General features: G+C 54.6%; 1 protein-coding gene across 1 annotated transcript; it reads right to left on the bottom strand.

Annotated features, from left to right (window-relative positions):
• Window positions 1-4,734: 4,734 nt before the first annotated feature.
• PDLIM4 (PDZ and LIM domain 4) lies at window positions 4,735-20,252 on the bottom strand. Its single transcript, XM_039252563.1, has 7 exons — window positions 20,109-20,252; window positions 14,356-14,507; window positions 10,565-10,646; window positions 6,006-6,187; window positions 5,638-5,801; window positions 5,184-5,301; window positions 4,735-5,054 (listed from the first exon to the last, which is right to left on the bottom strand). The coding sequence occupies exons 1-7, from the start codon at window positions 20,199-20,201 to the stop codon at window positions 4,850-4,852; spliced, it is 996 nt and encodes a 331-aa protein (XP_039108494.1). The 5' UTR covers window positions 20,202-20,252; the 3' UTR covers window positions 4,735-4,849.
• Between the last annotated feature and the right edge of the window lie 288 nt (window positions 20,253-20,540).

Raw genomic sequence — 20,540 nt, 5'->3', positions numbered from 1 at the left:
CACAGAGCACCTTTCTATCTCCTGCCCCTTCTGCCTACAGTGCAGTTTCCCTGAATACCCACACAGATGCTCCCTTATCACCTCAGGACTCTGCTCAAATGTCACCTCTGTGAGATCTTTCTAAATTCCATATACAAAGGGATCACTAATTCTCTACTGTAATATCTGATTTATTTCCTTTATGGCAGTGTTTATAATCTGTATTTATTTTATATGTGTTCAAAATGTTTTCCACAAACGAAGCACAATGCCCGGGACATAGTAGATTCACAGTAAATAACTGCTTGAATGAGTGAGTTGAGGCTGAGAATGCCACAGGGAGGCTGTGGAGGACGTAGAAGGGATCCAGGACTTACCTCCCCTTGAAGGTTTGGGAAGAATGCCAGCAGAAGCCAGGACAGCAAGGTGAGGAGGAAGGAGGTAGGAGGCAGGGAGGCCAATAATGCGTGTATGTGTGTGTGTGTGTGTGTGTGTGTGTGTGTGTGTGTGTAGTGTGTGGGGAGCAGGGTGTTGGCCCTAGGGTGCCTGCACCTCTCTGTACCTGGGTTGGGGTCTGGACAGGATGGGTTAGGTCTGGGGCAGGCTCTTACAAAGGAGATAATAGATCATGCCAGAAACATGAGGCAGGAATGGACAGGATGGGGTGGAGGGCATGTGGATGTGAGTTACGACTCTGCCTGGGGATGGTGGGCCAAGGCTTTGCTCGAAGGGCGGGGACAGTGGAGTTGAGCCTTGAAGAGTAAGTAGTAGTTTGCTGAATGGAGAAGAAAGAATAAAGGCATTTTGAATGTGAGGTAAGATCTGAGAGGTATGAAAGGGCAGGACAGGTTGGAGAAAGGTCTACTGTCTGGTATAGCAGAGGAAGTGAGACCAAGCAGTCAGCAACACAGGTCAGAGAGGAGTTATTATTTTTTTAAATTTCTTTTAATGTTTATTTATTTTTGAAAGAGAGAAAGAGACAGCATGTGAGGGGGGAGGGACAAAGAGAGAGGGATACACAGAATCTGAAGCAGGTTCCAGGCTCTGAGCTGTCTGCACAGAGCTCAACATGGGGCTCCAACTTACTGTGAGATCATGACCTGAGCCAAAGTCAGACGCTTAACTGACTGAGTCACCCAGGCGTCCCCGGTAAGAGAGGCTTTAAATGCTAAGCCTACAACTGATAGACCAGGGATTCTATTCTAAGGGCTCTGGGGGCCATGAAAGGGTCCATGAGACAAGGGAGTGAGAGAATGTTCCAGCTGCCCTGAAATAGGCCCCAGAAATGGTTAGGAGGGAGAACCCCAGAAACAGGGATGGGTAAGATGGGATGGTTGGGGTGAGGATACAGAAGATGATATCCAAATCTCTGGTTTGAAGGCCTCTGGGGTCAGGACCTGAGAGAGGAGCAGGTTAGGGATCAATAATGAGCACTCGGTCTGGGTCAGGTGGGCTGGGGTACTCTGAGTTAGGGGTCTTGGATCGGTGTTTCCTCCTAAGAAGGCATCTGCTGCCGTATCTCAGAACTGGGACCCTGGGTCACAGAAATCTTGTCTTTGCAGGGACCCTGTCCCACCACACTGGGCTCAGTCATGGCCCCTGGGCAGAGAAGGTAGTTGGGCGACTGGGCCCCGAAACAGGGAGAGGATAAACCAGCCTCGCAGCTCTGGGCCACACTCCTCTTAGCTCCTGTCCCGCCAGCCTCTCACCAGGATGCCTACCCAGGCAAAGGCTGCTCTGGTTGCTGCCAGCTCTGCCAGGGTGATGTTAATCTTGGGGGAGCAGAAGATGCCAAGGCGGCTCAAGGGCTCCTCAGTGTGAGTGGGTAGTCCTGTGGGGTTTGAGGGTGACTGCGCATCCCAGTGTAAGGCCACAAGTCTAAACGTCTAAACCAAACTGACTCCATGACAGGCTTTAAGTTTCCCCTCTGAACTAGAAGGCCTGAGTTTCAGCTTTCCCGAAACTATCAGGCAGTTACACATTGCCCAAGGCAGGAGAAACCACCCTTGCAACACCCAATCAGGAAAGTCCAGCGACCACCCTCCACATTACTAAGGGAGAGGCCTGGAGGTAGAAACTATAGATAGGATCCTGTTACCTAATGTTAAAGTTAACCTGTTAGTCGCCGAACAAGACCCTAGGCTCGCTCTGTGATTGGTTGAATTTAAAAGGTACTCTAAATGTTGTAATTGGATCCCGCCAAAAGTAACGAATACTCTAGACAATGTGCATGGTCAAACCCGCTGTCAATGATGTTGAATAATTATGATTGGATCACTGTTCCCATGTCACAACTTCTGTAACTCCCCCGTCTCAAACCCCATAAAAACCCTATTCTGCCCTTGTTCGAGGCTCTCAGCACGGACCCATATGCTGCTGAAGTCTGTGAGCCCGAGCTTAAGCCCGTAATAAAGCCCTTTGCCTTTGCATGCGTGACTCGGTCTCCCTGGTGGTCTCTGGTCGGTGAGGATACTGCAATCTGGATATAACACCAGGATTAAGGCTAGCCCAAGTGGCTGCCGGAGGCACAGAGGCAGGTGGGAGTGGGGAGCCGAGTCTCCGTGGGTTGGAGCTTGGCCTGGGGTGAGGGTTCGGTATTTTTCCTCCGGCTCCTGCTCGGAAAGGCTTCCCTGGCTGTCTGTCGTCCCTTAGGGCTCCCGCTTAAGAGAGGGTAGGGCCACGACCTTGTGTGCAGGAGAGGCGGGATGGGGAGGAAGTGGAGTCTCCACAGCTCCCCCCTACTCCTGTGTGGCCTTCAAGTGAGCTCATGAGTGCAGCCTGGACCCTCTGAACGCTCCAGACCCAGCCTCATTGCAAGGTCACCGTCTGACCCTCTGCGGAGCAGGAGACGATGGCGAGTCGGGGCTGGGATTGTCCGCAAGACCAGGACCCAGGACTCCAGCCCTGTCTCTTCTCCCCTCACTTCTCAGGGGGCACCTGCCCACCGCCCTGGCCTGTGCTCCCTCAGCGAGAGGAGAAGACGGCAGGAGAAGAACAAATTAAAGCATGAACTCAAAGTCTACAAGAAGTAATCAGAAATAAAAATTTACGACATTATGTACACCACGACTGAATAAATGCAGGGGTAAGCACGGAATCACAGTGTAGAGGACAGAACTATACCTTTTACATCAGTTCTTGCCAAATGAATCTGGAGAGTCAGGGTCGCAGTTCAAATAAGTTTGTTTTTCCAAGCCTGACATCCTGAGTCTAATCCCTGACGATTAGAAATGTAGAAGAACAGCCTTGACGTGTTTGTAAAAAATGAGGAACAAGGAGATATTGGCATATTAAACTCTACGACAGTACTAATTAAGTCAATGTGATAAGTGGAATAAAGTCCAGTGACAAAGACCGCTATAAAAGTATGAAAAGGCCCTATCAACGAGAAGTTAAATAAGTCTCCGAGAAACGAGTGAAGGGTTTAGGGCAATTCACACAAGAAGTCTTGGAGGGAGAAGACCATTCAGTTTCCGGCTGTTCATTCAGCACCCAACAGCAAACAGAAGTATGTTTTGAATAAATGCGCATCACCGGTAATCAGAGAAATGCAAATTAAAGCAAGCACCTAAGGCATTTTACTCGTCAGATTGGCAAAAATGAAAAAAAGAGAGATAATATCTTATGATGGCAAGAGCGTGAGGAAATGGGCACTGTCGTGTGCTGATAGTTAAGAGTGAGAACCGATAAGCCTTTTGTGGTTTTTGTGATAATACAAAATTGAAAATAGCACAAACGTACTTTAATCGGGGCTAAGTAAACTGGACTCCGCGAATGAGGCTGCTTCCGGTCCGCAGCACGCTGTGGAGAATGCAGATCTGTGTGACCTGGAGTCCAGGGCAGTTTGTTGCCTGTGAACGACCACAATTTCACCAACTCTGATAGCATTTATATTTTTAAAAATGTGCCAGTCTGTACCGGCATGTGCAACCGATCCATGAAAGGCTCCAGGTCGCCCCACCACCCTGTAACCAACCTCCAGGCCTTGGAGAAGGGGTTGTGTTTACCCTCGGCTTTGGAGATAGGAGCTGCGTGAAGGGTGCGGTCGTAGGCCCTCCGCCTGTCTCTCTCTCTTTCTCTTTTTCCCTCTCCACACCCCTTCCCCCAACCCAGCCCACTCCCGGCTCTCACAGGCCCTCCCCCAGCACTCTCTAAGCACGCCCTCTAGTGTGGAGAGCGGGGAAGGGGAAAGAAAAAGGGGTCGCCGAAAGAATAGTGGGGAGGGGGCCCAAGAGCAGGAAGGGAGAGCCCCCGCAAGGATGCCAGGAGAAAGCCAGGAGGCAGATACCGCCGCCAGCAGTCTTTCCCAGCGATCTTTCCCAGCCCCCTTCCCTCCCCCTTCCCTGCCTCGGCAATCCCACCTGCAGCTGCTAGGGGCTGCCCTCTCTGCTGGTAGCCAGAGACCTTTCCCGTCTGTGCTCACTTCCGCCATACCCCTGCATGCACAATTTCTCACTCTGTAGAACTCTTCCTTCCTCATCCCTTAGTTCTCAGTTGACACCTTCTCTGGTTCCACCCAGATCAGACCCCTTGGCGTGACATCAGTTATAGCACCCCTGATCTCAACTCCCTATTAATATAACTGCCTCTTGTGATTTATATCTGCCAGCCATTTAGGCTGTGGCCTCCTTGAAGACAGCACAGCACCTGTCTTGCTCACCAATGCACCCAGTGCCTAGGACATGCGTGGCACCCAAACAGAGGCAGCACTCGGGAGTGATGGCTTGCCCTAGAGGGAGGCAGGTCAGAGCACTGACATGTTCAAGGCTGAGCCAGGGAGTTTATTAAAGAGTCAGGGGGCAAACATATTTACACGGGCCAAGCAGGGGCATTAAAAGCAGAAACAGGAACTGGAAGTTCCGGGAGCAGCTCAGACGAGTTCCACCTTGGCATTGGGGTACACCGCCACCACGTCGTAGCCCTCCGGCGGCTTGACGCGTGCCTTCGCGTGGCTCTCGCAGTAGAGCCGCTCGTCCAGAAAGAAGTAACCGCGCTGCTTAAGGTTCAGGCCGCAGTCGCTGCACATGAAACACTCTGGGTGATAAAGCTTGTCCCGAGCCTTGACGATGGTGCCCCTGATGGGGAGACGGAGAGAGAGGGCTGCTTCCAGCGCCCGACTGACGCATTCGTGCTCCCATCGGGGCCTGGGGCGGGGCCAAGGGAATACCCGGATCAGGGCGGGGAAGGCAGGGGTGGGTACTCACACGATGCCATGGCCGCAGCGTGTGCACTCGGGCAGTCCTTGCAGGCCACTCAGCGGAGTGCCCAGCTTGCTGGCGGTGGGCTTGACGTTGCGGGGGCCTCCAGGCCCGGGCCGCTCCCCTGAAAGCCGGAGCGCAAGCGGCATGAGCCAGGTGCAGAGGTTAGAAAAGGGAATAATTTCACTTCTGCACGGTGTGGGTTGGGCCCAGCTTCAGGGACCACCAGCACTGCGACTGGGGACGAGGTTTGCGGGATGTGGGACCAGGGGTGGTGACAAGAGTTGAGTGGGAATCAGAACTCACAGGTGCAGCAAGGGGTGTGGGAACCTGGGAGGAGACAGGCAGGGGGGGATGGCTGGGCGGCAGAGCACGGGGATGCAAAGGGTGGAGGGGCGGATCAATTTAGGGCAACTGAGGGAGTGGGAAGGCAGGTGGGGCAAGTTGGCAGGGGTCTTACCGCCCTCCCCAGCTTCCAGCATGCCCTGCAAGTAGCGGAAGGAGCCTGACTGCTTGGGCTCTGCAGCCAAGGGCTCAGCTGGCTCCCGAAGCATCCGGTACACCTCTGAGCCCAGGTCCACTCCACAGTCGCGGCTCCGCGGGAGGCCTTTGGCTGGGTCAGTGCTGCGTGAAAAAGATGCACCAAGGGACGGGGTTGTGGTGCCAGCCTTCCCTCTGCCAGTTCAGGGGTCTGGTGAGGTTTCGTGGGTCAGAATGAAACCAGCTGAGATCCAGAGAGCAAGTGTCGGGGGTTAAGATGAGATTTGAGGGATCTGGGATTAAGATGGGGATCTGAGCGTGGCTTCAAAGGCCACCTCTCTGTACTACCTGTGAAGTGGAGACACATGCAGGGTGCTCATTTGAGTCATTAAGGTAGCCTCAGTGCTGCTGCCATTGTGATGCAATGGGAGGTGAGATGGCTGCCCATAAGGAGGTCCCAGGCCTGGCCTGCCATCTTCTAGCCCAATCCCAGTGGCTGAGGGCCGCCTGCTGGTCGCCGGACTGCCATCCTACAAGAGAGAAGGGCCTGAGGCACTGAGAAATCCTCTGGGGTAGTCTCTGGCCATTCCTTATACATTCCATCCCTACCCTTTTATGCCAGGCCTTCTTAGATGCTGGCTGGTTACCCCTGCTCTGGCATCTTTGGGCTGTGGTGCCTGGACAGGGAAGGGCTGAAAGTTGGGCCTGGTTCAACCCCAGCAGAAATGAGAAATGGCCATGGAAAGTCAGATACAAAAACCTGAGTGCCTTTAGATTCAACCTCGGCACATGAAGCATGTCGTGGTTCTCACCACCAGTGCCCGTAAGGGACGGTGTTGGGGCATGACCATTCTAAGAAGCCTTTTAAGGCCAATGTGACTGGAGCAAAGTGTGTGGCTTCCTTGCAGAGATGGTCCGGGTGCCAAGCCTTCTTATCTGCCAGAAATGTGCTGGGGACTGTATGGGCCCATAGCAGGAAACACGAAAAACAAACTCCTGTCCTGCAGCCAGGAAGAGTCATCAATTGTGTGCCCAAAGCGCTCAGTGGAGGTGGGAGCAGACTGAGGTTCGAGGGTGTCATTGTGAGGTCAGCCCCCTCCAGGCCTGGACCTTTGCTTCCATTTCATATTTCTGAGCACAATATTGGTGACCCTCTATAGGCATAGCAGATGAGGGGCAGAGGCTGGGCCGGGGCCTGAGGATCCCCACCCCATCACCCCATGGCCAGCCTGGTGCCCTTGGCTAAAACATTTGAGGGGATGCCTTGAACATGCCTCCTCAGCTCATGAGAAAAGGGTGGTATCTCCGTAGGTGTGGATCTGAATGGGGACTGGGGATCTTTGTCCCTGCAGAGTCCAGGGCCATGCTGCCCCTAGCTTGTACCCACATATAGGGATGCACACTTTCCCAAGAACTTTCCACGTGGACGAAGACACCACACAAGTGCCAGCCAGGCCACCAACATACATCTAATCACACATACACAGTCTCTTATACTTGGAGTCAGTGCTGGTCACCCTGGGGGTGACCACAGTAGCCTTCATGGCTGGGACAAGATTGGTGGCCAGAGCAGCGTGACTTTAGGATAAGGCACAAGGGTCCAGGCCATGAAGGTGGGTCTCATCATCAGCTCGGGAGATGACATGTAAATTTCTCCTCTGCTCTACAGTGGGGATGGGGAGACTAGATGGTGTAGACGAGATGCCTGTTCTAAGGGAAAGGAGCCCATATCAGGCAGCCTCCAGCACTGCGGCACAGTGGAGCCTGCAGAGCTTTGTCTGGACTGCCCTTGCTTTTTCTGCAGCCTTTGAGCTGGGCGGGAGCCTGGGGAATGGGCGGACCAGCCAGAGTGGGGGTGGTATTCCCACTACCCCCACTGCAACAGACAAAGGGGAGGGAGGGTCTCTCGCTGGCCAGGTGGGCCCTCATCAGTGAAGCAAACAGCAGTAGGAAAGCCCTTGTCCCCACTGGGCCGAACAAAAGCCCCTGAGAAACTCAAGCACTTTTGCACATGTGTCTGAAGGGCAGACAGGCAGGCAAGGCTGGCCTGGCTTATAATGGGGACCAGATGGGCCATGGGCTGTGGGGGCAGGGCTGGGCTGGTATGGAGGAGCCTTCAACAGGAAGGAGAGTCACAAGGTCCTGGAGGAAGGAAGCCCTCACTCACCCAGCAGGGTGTGGGAGTCCATGCAGGGTCATCAGAGCCACTACTCCCCCCCACGGCCACCCATGCAGCCGCCTCTCTAGATCTGAAATCAGTGGTTAGGATGCCATGGTGACCTCAGTCTTGGTGTGAGTTCCAGCTCTATCACCTCTCTGAATCTATTTCTTCATCTGTGAAACCGGGAATGTAATGGTATCTATATCATAAATTCCTTGTGGGGATAAAATGAGAGAGTTGCATACAAAGCACTTTGCATAGTACCTGGCACACAGCAAATGCTTGTTGGATGAAGGGCTGTCATGGGCATTCCTGAGCTCCTATTCCTATTCCTGGATCTCCCCCCTCTCTGGGCTGGGGCACTTGGTACCATGTACTCTCTCAGAGTATCCGCCAGTCATTGATTTGGTTCTCAAAGCCTCTGTGGGATAATCAGCAGAATGGGAGTAACTGCTTGCTTGCCCATCAGCTCCCACATGAGTGTGGTCAGAATCTGGGACACTCAGCTTGGATGGAAGTGAGTACTGAGTCCAGATGAGCAGGTAGAACCTCCTAGAGGCCAAACTCGAGCTCTCTGCTGGCCTGGGAAGGACCAGGGATGTGAGGGCTGCCTGCTCTACCTGGCTTGCCTTGACCCATCACCAGGTTCTCAGCTTACATGGCAACGTCTCTGGGAAAGCTTCTGTTATCATCATCCTTTCTCAGCCCTGGGCTGGACCAAATGCCTCCTGTGTTCCCATGTAAGGCCTGAGGGAAGAAGGGTCTCTCTCCTATGACCCTACATGACCTATATGCACCAGGGGTGCATATGGGGTACCTTGTGATGGTTTTAGGGCCAATTGTAGTTTTCTCCTCCTCTGATGGCTCTAGCTGGGCCCACTCGCTCCCTGCTGGAGGCGGAGGGTGGGAGCACTTTGGGGACAATGAGCCCTGTGTCTGTGTTCCTGAAGACATAGCCCTGCGGGGGCTGAATGGGGGTGTTTCTGTTGCCACCCACAGAGCTCATGACTTTTAAGTACAAGGGGCAGGCAGCAGCTGAGGGGCAGCTCTTGTGCTTGTAGAAAATTCCTCTGACTCCAGCCTGAGCCACTGGCAGCCTAGTCCTTGAGGAGGTCAATAAGGGAAAGTGTGGGGGCGGGCAGCTGCTCTCTGGCCCCCAGGCCCACTGGCCCTGAGCCTCTCCTGAAGGACTGAACAGAGCTGAGCTTCAAATTGCAAAATTCAGGCCCCCTTCTCCTATCCATCCTGCGCTCACACTTGAGAGCTGGGCCTCACATATGTGCCAGGGGCCTGCACTGTGCTGCTGTCTTCCACCTGGTGCATGTCAAGTCTGGTCAATTTGTCAGCCCCTGCCCTCCCCTGGAACCTCCTCTGGGGTCCAAGGGACTATAAGGGCAAGCTTGGGGCACATAAGTGTGGCCGTGAATCTCTGCAAGAACAGCTGAGGTCCTGGAGAGAGGAAACCGAGAGACTCTCTGTGGTTCTACCTCAACCCTTGCCTCTGCCCTCCCACCCCTAGGAGCTTTCTTTTTTATTTCTCACTTCTGGGCCTTTGTGCTTCCTATATACCTCCTTTCTCCATGCCCCTTCGCTGGCCTTATTCTTCGTAGTCATTCAGGTCTTGGCTTGGATACCCCCTCCTTCAGGAAGCTCTCTCTCCGAACCCTTGGATGAATAATGTGCCTTCTCTGGACTTCTTGGCCCCTGGCTTCTGCCAACCCAGAACTGCTAAATGCCTCTCCCTTTTCAGAATGGGCACTTCCTGTCATGTAGTAAGCATCTGGCCTCAGAGATTCCAGCAAAAGCAAAGTAGGGAACAAATATCAGAGCAAGACGAGGACTGGGGTACATGGTGAGGGAGAGGCCATCGCGAATCCTTCCTTCTATATAGTGAAGCCTCCTTAGCGAGAAGTAGACATAAGCAGGCCCGGGAGGCCATAGTCCCAGATGCTGAGTCCCATGGCTCCAGCACCATCACAGAGTAGTCCTGCTCCACCTTATCCAAACTCTGTGGCCCAGAGATGTGGAGCTGGCTCTGGATACCTCAGCCCTGCCCACTTGGCTACCTCTCAAGCCTGTGGCAAAACAAGGCCCTACAGCAGCTTCTCCTTGTCCCCCTCCTCCTTTTGAGGACAGTATCATAGCTATGAGTCCTGTCATACACAGAGAGGTGACTGAGCAGGCTGAGGTCTGCAAGGTACAATCACAGGATGGCCAGGGGAAAACTGTAGTCTTAGATAGAGCAAGGAAGCGTCTTATATTCTAAAGTCAGTCTTGAGGCCTGAGTTTGGCTCTAGCCAGGTGGGCATCCAAGGCTAAGATGGGACAGAAGAGTACTTAAACAGTCTGAAGTCACTCCACGGCTCAACGTTTGCCCCCACCCCGCCCTCAAGCCTGGTGACTTCCTCTTGGTCTGGCATCACTGGGCACCAGAGTGAAGCCCAGCTGGGTGGATAGTAGCCCTGAGCCAAGGTCTGGCCCCGTTCCTGACCTTTAGAGGTCCTTTTGTCTCAGAATCTTGGACTGCCTAGGGTACAGACAGAGCCCCCAGTAGATGCCCATCACCTGGGGAACACAGGATGGGGCACAGACATGGCCCAGAGAAGTCTACTGCTTCAGTCTCCAGCCTGGCCATCTGAAAGCCATTGTGAAGACATCTCGTGCAATTTAACCCATGGACCAGGCCTGGCTGCTCTGCCCTGGGCTCGCTCTGAACCAGGCCAGGCCAGGTGGTGTCTGTACATACCTGGGCCTCAGGGTCAATGTGGATCCTCTGCGCCTGAGCCTTGCTGTCCTCTGGGGTGCTGGGCCAGCTCCTGCTTTCAGGCCTATGGCAGAAATCAGGATGGTCAGATATGTTTGCTTACTGTGCCTAATATGACTGGGACCAGGACCAAGAGGGGCTGGGCTCTGGGCCCAGAGCCCCCGCGGACCCAGCCTGGCACCAGGCATGGCAAAGGCCACCACTGCAGCACTTGCCCCTGCACCAGAATGGCAGCCATTATAGGAGAAGTCAGAACTTCAGGTCAGCCACCCGCCTAGGGTGGGGCTGTGTGTTCCCTCCCCACCAGCTGCTCCATGCCTTTCTGGTCTCATTCCCAGGGAGGATGTAACAGAAGCCTTGCAGCTTCCCCACTTTTTTGCCCTCTCTGTGGCCTCAGCATAAAGAGGCAAGCTCATAGACGGGTGAGCCAGGCCTCACACACTGATCAGCTAGGAGCTCATTTACTTGTCCTCTTCCATCCAGAGCCTCTGGCCTGGCCTGGAGGTCAGGCATCCATGGGCTCTGGGGGAGGTGAAATAAAGGCTTTGAGGGGTGCGCCTCCCCTCCTGCTGCCGGCAGAGTCATCACCAGTGTCTGCCCAGCCCAGATGGGAAACAGGCCATTAGGAAATTCCTGCCTCACCATAGAAACCAAAAGCCAAACACCACTGAGGAGGGAGAAAAACATCATAAACCTGCCATAAGCGGGGCAGGCGGGGCAGGCGGGGCTGAGAATCTATGGGCCTGGGGCCCAGTCCTGCCACTCAGTAGCCCTGTGAAAACGCAGCCTAGGAGGGTGCATGGATCCCAGACTGACAGGTGGGTGTGAAGTGAGACCAGTGAGACCAATAATGTCCCCTCTCACCTCAAAAGGCCTCCGGGTGCCTTCCAAGGTCCCATCACTGGGCCAGAAACTCAACTCTGCCTCTGTCCCCCACTCAGTGAAGGATTTTATCTATCTGTCTACACTTGTAGACCATACTTACTCTACATTTCCTCACCTCTGCCCATTCCTTAATCCCCTGCAGACCAGCCTCTCTCCTCCACAGCCTTCTGCAGGCCTGTGCAACCAAAGCTCTGCTGCCCCAGGGCAACACCATCCCCACCGGCACCTGGCCCCAACCCTCTCAGCCTGGCTCCCAAGTGACTGCCCTAACTCACAGCTCTACCTATGGCCTCCACCCACTCAGAGCTCTTCTGGGATGAATCTAGGGCCTCTCTTGTGGCTATATGGGCCTTATGCTTCCCTGAGGTTCTGCCCAGAAGAGATGTACAAGCCTGAGGCCCGAAGGTCAGAGTGCACAAAGGACCCAGAGCCAAGAGTGTGGCCCAAGGCATCAGATCAGAATGAAGAGCTTATTCAATCTCCATTCCCAAGCCTTCATGCCAGGATGGACAGGTGGTACCATCTACCATCTCTAAGCAAATGATAGCCCAAGCATGGGCCATGCAAATGAATCTTGTAACATACATAGTGAGCAACACAGACCCCACCAGAAGCCAAGGGTCGGAACTGATACCAGGAACGTCTGGGCCTACAGGACATGTCCAGAAAGTGTGAGTTGGCCTGGACTGTTGGGATAACTGGTTCCGAGTTCTAGACAAAATAAGCATAACAGGAAAGCTGGGCCTTTCTTTCACTTTGCATCTGTGGAGAAGTCGGTGGAGGATTAGAGCCCTCTGTACACATGAGGATAAGTGGTCTGGGCAGAGCTCTGGGCGTGGGAACACAGAATAGCTCCTTCCAGCCAGTTCACCTGGCAGATCCTCCACAGAACCTACGTTGAGGGGGTCTTTGGGGCATAGGCCCTGGCACGGCAAACAGGCTAGAGGTCAGGTTCAGGGGCCTGCAGGTGAGACAGTGCCCAGGAAAGGAAATGCTGGCCCAGAGGGTCAAGGTGGCCTTTATGATCTCCCGGACTCTAGATATGTGAAAAGTGGAGATAGGTGTTGGAGACAGAACCCCAAATTTTCACCCTGAGCAGACCTGGTGTGTCATAAGCATTCAATCCCTAAATCACAAGATGGTCCCACTTTGGAGTTAAGGAAGCAGAGAGCTTTGAGACTAAGTCACTTACTGGAGGACAACACAGTTCTCAAGTGCAGAGCTGGGGTTTGAACCCAGATCTGTGACAGAAGAGAATGTGCTCTCACCTGCTCCATAGCCAAGCAGCATTTTGAGGCAGGGTAGAACAGGTCAGGGGACCCCTGGCTCCATACATGCTTGGCTTGGAACAAATGACCAGGGAAGGAAGGAAGGAAGGGGGACCTCCACCCTGCCCCCACCCTGCGGCCCTCCCCTGACATCATTCCCTCTGGGAACTTCCTGACTCAGGCCCCCTATAAGCCTCCACTGCCTCTCTCACTCCACTACTACCAGGGCTTCCCTTGTTTAGCCATGTAAAATCAAGGCTGGAGGTGAGTCAGGGCCCAGGAAACCAGCCAAGTGGGGCGACCACAGAGGCTACTCGTGGGCAGAGTAGTGCTGATGTTTCCCTCAGCCAGACTGTACCTCAGTCTGGAAGAGGGTGACGAATGTGATCCCTCTTTAAGGAAAAGGAAACCCTTCTCACAGAGGTCATCTGGTGTACTTAAGATCCCGTAAAGTCTGCATGAGAACTGGCTCTGCTGAACTTTCAGGCCAGGGGCTCCCTGCTTTGGGCCAGGTGGAGAATATAAGGTCTTGGACTTGCAATCAGCTCCAAGAGCACAGTCAGGGGTCCTGACCCCAACCTGGACCCAGAAACAAATGGAGACTATCTCAGAAGCCTTCCTAACATGTTTACTGGCTCTCAGCCCTGCCAGCTCTAAGGCATAGTTAGCCGTATTGTGGTTTGGGGAGGTTTTGCCGACACACATCCACAGGGGATCATGGAAAGTCCCTGTTAGCAGTGAACGTGGCAGAGCTGAGCAGTTATGTCTGACTTCTCTGGATCCAAGTAAGACAGAGGGCAGGGAGATCCCACTCAGCCAGGACCCGGCCAGCTGCCTTTAGAGCCGAACAAAGACCCCAGGGCCTGAGTAATGCTGTGGACACCCAAGGTGGACTTTCCATCCTAGACCATTTATAGGGTACATATGGGGCTTGGTGATCCCCAATCCTCCCTTCATGCAGGCTGGATGGCATTACATAATCCACAGCATCCAAGTTTAGCTGGGGCAGAGGCATGAGCCATGCTGGGGACAGCTGAGGCAGAGTAGCCACAGGGTGGTAGGAGTGGTTAGCAGCCAGTCCTAGGAGCGAGAGATCTGAGGACAAATTTTGCTTCCCCACTCCCTTGCTATGTGACTGTAGACTCCCTCTAACCTTTCTGAGCTTCAACTGTCTCATCTGTAATACGAGGACTATACTAGGTTTTATCTCACCCAGCAGTTTTTAGGATTAAATGAGGTGTCGGACAAGAAACCACTTTGAAATGGTCATCAAGCTGATCACTCAGGGGTGGAAAAAAGACTTAGATCATCCCCCTCCCCAGAGGCCACCCAAGGTCTTATTTTATACTTGATTTGGGCTGCCTGTCCCCTTCTCATAAGTGCCTCCATACACCTCCAGCCCTGAGCTAACTGGGAGCTTCTTCCTTTCTTGAGCCACTCCCATCTCCAAACAGTGTCTGGCAGGCCACTGGGAGAGCACTGCTTCCTAAGACCAGGGTGCCACGGAGCTGAGGCATAGAGACTGTGTGAGGTCCAGCTCTTCCAGGACACTGACCATTCCTAACTCATGTTCCCCTTAATCCCCCCCAATCACCCTGACCCAGCCTGCCCTGTGCATACCTGCTCACGGAGAGCGTGAGATGGTCATGGCAGCCCTTGATGCGGTTCTGTGCCTCCAGGTGTGTCATGAGCTCTGTGCTTTCACCATTGATGGCCTGGATCAGGTCTCCAGGACACAGGGCAGCCAGTGCAGCCTTGCTTCCGGCATGGACCTGGAGGTGGACAAGCCAGATCACTGGGCATTGGTCATTGTGTGGCCTTGCTGCGGTCTCTGCTCTAGAACCCTTTCAACCTCAGAAACTGGGCTGTGTGGCCCTCCTGCCAACATGACCTGTGGGTGGGCAACCAAGGTATGTGGTCTGACTGCAGCCTCTGCTCTAAACACCCCCAATTCCAGCACCTGAAGGACTAGTGGGGTGTGAGAGCATATAAGAGGGGCATATAAGTGAAGGCATATAAGACTGGAACAAGTAGGATGCCACTCTTGTAGCCTCCATATGTGCCCAAGGACATGGAAGGGACACACAGGGAACACATGTGCTCCCAGATACGTACACAGCATGGACATGTCACAAATACCCTACATAGACAGTGCTCTGCCCAGACAGATTGCACCACAGCCCCTTGACCTGTTATTTCCTACTGCCTTTGTCTCCCTACTTGTTTCCTCTCCTTCCTACTTCCCACATTCACATTTACCTACCCATACTCTGTCCAGGCCAGTTGAATATCCAGGGGCTACTCACAGTTGCAGAGAGTTCTCACCTCCATGCTTCTGCAGATGCTCTTCTCTCTGCCTGGAACATTCTTTCCCTTGACCTCAAACCATAATTGTTAGCTTACTCCTCCTCACCTTCAGGCCTTAGCAGAGAGGCCATTTCCCCTGCGAACCTGTTCTCTGGGCTCTCACAATACTCTGTGCACCCCCTTTCCCACTTTGCTCCCTTAACTGCCTCATTCGGGGTCTGTGTCATCACCTCCCCAGTCAAGTTCAGAGCCATCTACTTCCAGCTGCCAATCTGCACTCCAGAGTCACAATTTTACCTCCACTTCCTCTGCAGGATACTCACTCAGGCCACTCCAGTGCCACTATTGACTCTAATCAAATGCTGTCCATATCTGGAGACTCTTACAATGCTGGTCCCCTCATGAAAGCCATAAGAGGTTGGGGACAGGCTCACAGGGAGGCATGAGTAAGGGGTCCAGGGGAATTCAGGAAACAGGGCACCCTTCGCCCTATCCCCGGTCCCACCACAGCCTTTGGAAATAGACTTTAAGCACCCTCATTCTTTAATTTTATTTAAAATTTTGAAATTAATCTCTATGCCCAACATGGGGCTCGAACCCGCAACCCCAAGATTGAGAGTCACATGCTCACTGGGACACCTCTGTGGCTAAGTCTGTTGAGCATCTGACTTTGGCTCAGGTCATGATCTCACAGGTCATGAGCTCGAGCTCTACATCAGGCTCACTGCTGTCAGTGTGGAACCCACTTAGGATCCTCTGTCCCACCCACCCCTTCTCCTCCTTCGCTCATGCTCTCTCTCTCTCTCAAAAAGAAATAAACATTAAAAAAAAAAAAAAAGAGTCACATGCTCACCAAATGAGCCAGCCAGGGGCCCTGTAGGCACCCTCATTCTTTTTTTTTTCTTTTCTTTATTTATTTTTATTTCTAGGAGAGAGAGAGAGACAGCGTGAGCAGGGGAGGGTCAGAGAGAGAGGGAGTCACAGACTGAAACAGGCTCCAGGCTCTGAGCTGGCAGTCAGCACAGAGCCCGACGCGGGGCTCGAACCCACGAACCGCGAGATCATGACCTAAGCGAAAGTCGGACGCTCAACCGACTAAGCCACCCAGGCGCCCCAAGGCACCCTCATTCTTACCCTGCCTCTCCAGTGGTGTCCAGCTCTCAAGAGCTGCCACTGATCCTGTTCCTATTGCTGGGAGTGGGAGCTCCTGGAAGCCCAGCAAGGCTCAGCTTAATCAGTTTTCAGCAGTGAGTGGACAAAGCTGAGGTGACAGCAGCTCCTTGGCTGGAGTCCTGGTGCAGGAAGTGCCTAAGCTGACCTGCCCTGAAATATTTTTGCCCCAGGGAATATTTTTCTAGAGCATGACACTCTCAGCCAACAGCCCACCATGAATGCTCATTCACAGGGCTGGGCACTACACAAGACTGTTCTCCTGGGGAAGCATCCATTAGGCTTCATCTCACCCTCCACTCAAGGCCCCTCTCCTTTATGGATACATGCTCTGTCACATGGCCTGGGCTTTCCCCGTAACTAGTTCATGGCAAACTTTCAACCACCTGGTGAGGCACAGGCTGTTCTCATCCCTACAGTGAAGTAAAGGAGGCTTGGGGGAAGGGACACCTTGTCCCAGTCCCCATGCTGGAGAGAAATCTTCTTCAGGGGGGCAGCTAGCTACAGGATGACTCAGCCAGCACAAGGGGTGCATTCAGGCCCCTGTGGGTGGAGGAAGTTCTTGAAAGCAGGGGTGGCTGGGCCTCTGCCAGCTTCACTAGCTCGGGGAGTTCTGGTCAGAGAGGGCATGAGGCCAGGAAATCATGACTCTTCCAACTGCCTTTATATGCATTGTCTCCTTAATCCTCAAGAAAAGCCCATTTCTTAGACTAGGAAACTGAGGTCCAGAGAAGCACAGAAGGATGCTCAATTGATAAATGGCAGAGTTAAGGTTTCATTCCAAGTCAGCTAGTTACAGGTTTTATCCACTAACCACTGTGTGATTTTTTCTTCCAGGGAAGAGACAGTGTCACAGGTAGAAAGATTGGCATGTATAACAGCTCATCTGGGAGAGAGAGTAAAAGCAGCCTCCTGGAGTTGAAGCATCATTAGTGAGGAGACCATAGAAGAGAAGTCAGAGAAGAAGCAAGGACCACAACTGCAGGTCTTGTAGGTTCAGGTGAGAAGGTGGCATTTCTCGTGGGTGGTCGGGAACTGTGGAGGGTTCTAAGCAAGAAGTCATAGGACACAGATCAATTCAGGCCTATCCCTCTAACTGCTGAGTGCAGGGTAAATAGACTGAAGTGGGGCGTCTGGGTGGCTTAGTCCGTTAAGTGCCCGAGTTCAGCGCAGGTCATGATATCATGGTTCGTGAGCTCAAGCTCTGCATCAGGCTCTCTGCTGTCAGCACACAGCCTACTTTGGATCCTTTGTCCCCCCCCCCCCCCCCCCCCCCCCCCCCCCCCCCCCCCCCCCCCCCCCCCCCCCCCCCCCGCTCTCTCTCTCTCAAAACAAACAAACAGTTTAAAAAAATAGAAGGAAGGGAGAGTGGAACAGTGACGTCAGCTGTGACACTGGGGCATGAACCAGCCCCGTCACCTGTAGTAGCTAGGTTCCCAGCCTCTGCTCCACTCTGCCCAGCCTAGATGCTGTGATGGGCTGGGAGTCACAGAGTTCAGTGCCATACTGGCCCATCCAGTCACAGCAAGTTTCAGACAGGCCTGGACTCCTGGCCCTGCTCTGCTCCTCTGGGTACACTCACTACCTTAGCTTCTCTGAGCCTTAGTGTCCCCATCTATAATGTAAGGCTGGAGGGAGTCCTTACTTATAATGGCTCTTGTGAGGCCCACCCAAGACAATCAGGGCAAAAAGTCTCCACAATGGGTTGGGCATATGGTGGTACTCACTCCCAGCTCTGGTTCCTGGGGAGCTGGTATCAACACCCAATAGGGTGGGGCCTGGAATGCTGTGGATGCCCAGCCAAGACCAGCAACCACTATAATTCATAGGGGAAGAAGCCTTGGGCAGTGTTCTTGGGGGCTCCCTGAAGCTTCGTGAGCTAAATGAAGGTGCAAGACCCCAGCTCTGCCAGGCAGCCAGCCTCCTCCCTCACTGAGTGTGGCTGTCCCCACAGGGAGGTAGGCAGGAGGAGGCCTTGGAAGCATGGAAAGGGTTGGATCTTGAGTCCCCTTGGTAAGGACACTCCCATGTAACAGCAGTATCTGTAGACCTGCCCTTGAGGTACCTGTTAGGCATGCTGTGGCCTGTGTCTTCACAGCCCTGGAGATCTCCCCAGATCCCACTCAAGCCCAGGCTCAGGCATCCTGGCTCCTTGGACCTGAGCTGCTGCCACATGACTTTGGGGGACAAGGGGGGGGTTCTTCCTGGCAAACCCTCTCCCAGCCTGCTTGCCTGCCTGCCAGGGGCCTGTATCTCAGTCAGCTCCAAACAAGGCTGCTGCTGCTGCTGCCGCAACTGTGACGTGTGGAGGCCTCTCCTCCGCGGGCAGGCAGCCGCGTGGGCAACAGATGTCTCTGCTCCCTGCCGCCTGTGGCCGTCAGCCGCCGCCACTGAGCCTGTCAGCAGCCTCACGCCCAGGGTGCCTGGCCTGCTGGCTGGCCTAGCACCCCCACCAGTGTCCACTTTGGTGGACACAGAGCAAGACACACATGCAGACAGACACAGAAGCAAGCGCACACACACACACACACACACACACACACACAGCAGTCTCCCTCAGGGAAGTAGGAGATGAAAAGCTCCTGGCTATGTTAAAGGCCCACCTCACTCAGCCCCAGGAACCTGGTGGCGGTGGAGTAAAGGCAGATGTGGGAAGCCTCCCAGGACAGCTGGGCCTGCCTGTCACCCTGGCCCCCAGAAATGGGATTCCATGATTCTATGAGGGTACCCACCCTCTTCTAAGAAGTGGAAAGAAGTCTCTCAAAGCCTAGACAGCTTGGTCCAGCCTCAGTGAGAGAGGTGGCAGTAAGGTGGGGGAAGGTGGTTCTCAGTTTCCTGACAGGGGCGCCCAAAGATCAGAGTACCTGTGTGAGGATAAGGGATCACCCTCAAATGGGCTCAGGACCCCTCTGCTCTTCCCTCCAGACTGAGAGCCTTCAATGGCAGGGTCTGTGTTTTGTCCTCTTTGTCCCTCAGTCTGGACCCCCAGGGCAGAGTCTGACTCCCCTTTTTTAGCCCTTCAAACTAAGGGACTCCAAGGCTGGGCCAGGATCCTGCCTCGCCCAGACTGAGCACCCCTTCTGAAGGGGCCTGAATCCCTTCCTCTGCTCCTCTCCCTCCTCAAATTAGCCACCGCCCAGGGTTATGTGCGCACCCTCCCCCCCCCCACCCCCCCGACTTCTCCTCTGTCCTAAGCCTGGGCAATGCATAGCCCTGGAACCCTGAGGAACCTGGCTGAGGCTATTCTGGGCCATGGCCTTGTGTTGTGCTGTGGGCAGGGGTCTCACAAGCCTCAGAGTATGTCTCCCCTTCCCCTTCCCCTGGACGCCCTGAATTCCTCTTGGTCATTTCCCCTTAGGACAACTGAGGTCATAGACGAGAGTTTAACCAAAACTAGAGTGAGGAAGTGAATGGCTCTTTCCCTTTTCATACCCGGGGAGGACCCCAGACCTCCCTGGGGTCGCCCAACTCTGCTGACAGGGACCTTTGTTAGGAGAAGGGGGCTCTCAGTCATTTCACCCCAAAACCTCTGACTGGGTTCAGTCTAAGCAGCATTTTTGGGCCTCTGTAGATCCGTCCAGACCCCTGGCCCACGACTCCGGTCTTTCCCTGGCCTGCAATGACTCCCCCCAAATGAGACCAGCAGGGAGGCTCCTGCGTGTGAACTAGGGGGTGGGGATCCTTCAAGGGACAGGGCAGGCAGGCCCAGCGGGAGAGAGGGGGGAGGTTGGGGCCCCGCGCTGCCCTGCCTGTTAGCCTCTAGAGCCAGTGTGTCGCCCTGGCCATTCCTTGGCCTTCGAACTTCAGGGACGTCGGGGATCAGGGTCTCGAGTGGATCGCGAAGACAGGGTCTCAGATGGAGGACCTTCCCGCCGCCCCATGGCCATCAGACTCACCCGCGAGATGGTGAGGGGTGCGCTGAAGTCCCGGCCGCCTACTAGGCGGAAGCCCCAGGGTGAAGGGCCGCGCAGGGTCACGGAGTGGGGCATCGCGGGCCGGAGCCGCCGCGGGAGCCGGAGCCGGACACTGAGGAGCCGCCGCCGCCGTCGCCGCAGCCGCCGCCTGGACGCCGCGCCCCGCCCCCGGCCCGCCCGCCCCCGAACCCCCCTCCGCTCGGCCCCCGCCCCGGCTCCCCGCGCGCCGGGATTGGCCCCGAGGCCGGCCCGCCCCGCCCACTTCGGGGGGCTCTGAGGACCCGCCCCTCAGCCCTGGCGCCTATTGCCCCGCACCCCCGCGGGGTTCGCGGAGACCCCGGGACGAGGACAGCCCCGATGTCCGGGATCCTGCCCTGGCCTCGCTCCGAGGGCCGCGGACGCAGCGCGGCGGCA

Source organism: Hyaena hyaena, unplaced genomic scaffold (assembly GCF_003009895.1).
Source record: "Hyaena hyaena isolate Hyena2069 unplaced genomic scaffold, ASM300989v1 scaffold_425, whole genome shotgun sequence".
Classification (NCBI taxonomy): Eukaryota; Metazoa; Chordata; class Mammalia; order Carnivora; family Hyaenidae; genus Hyaena; species Hyaena hyaena.
This window is presented reverse-complemented; position numbering and strand designations above follow the sequence as displayed.

Excerpts from the sequence above, each read along its gene's own strand:
- PDLIM4 (XM_039252563.1), bottom strand. The coding sequence starts at position 20,201 with ATGCCCCACTCCGTGACCCTGCGCGGCCCTTCACCCTGGGGCTTCCGC. Across the intron at positions 10,647-14,355 it reads CTCACGCTCTCCGTGAGCAG|GCCTGAAAGCAGGAGCTGGC; the intron begins GTATGCACAGGG and ends TTTCTGCCATAG. Across the intron at positions 5,802-6,005 it reads CATGTGTCTCCACTTCACAG|CACTGACCCAGCCAAAGGCC; the intron begins GTAGTACAGAGA and ends TTTTTCACGCAG.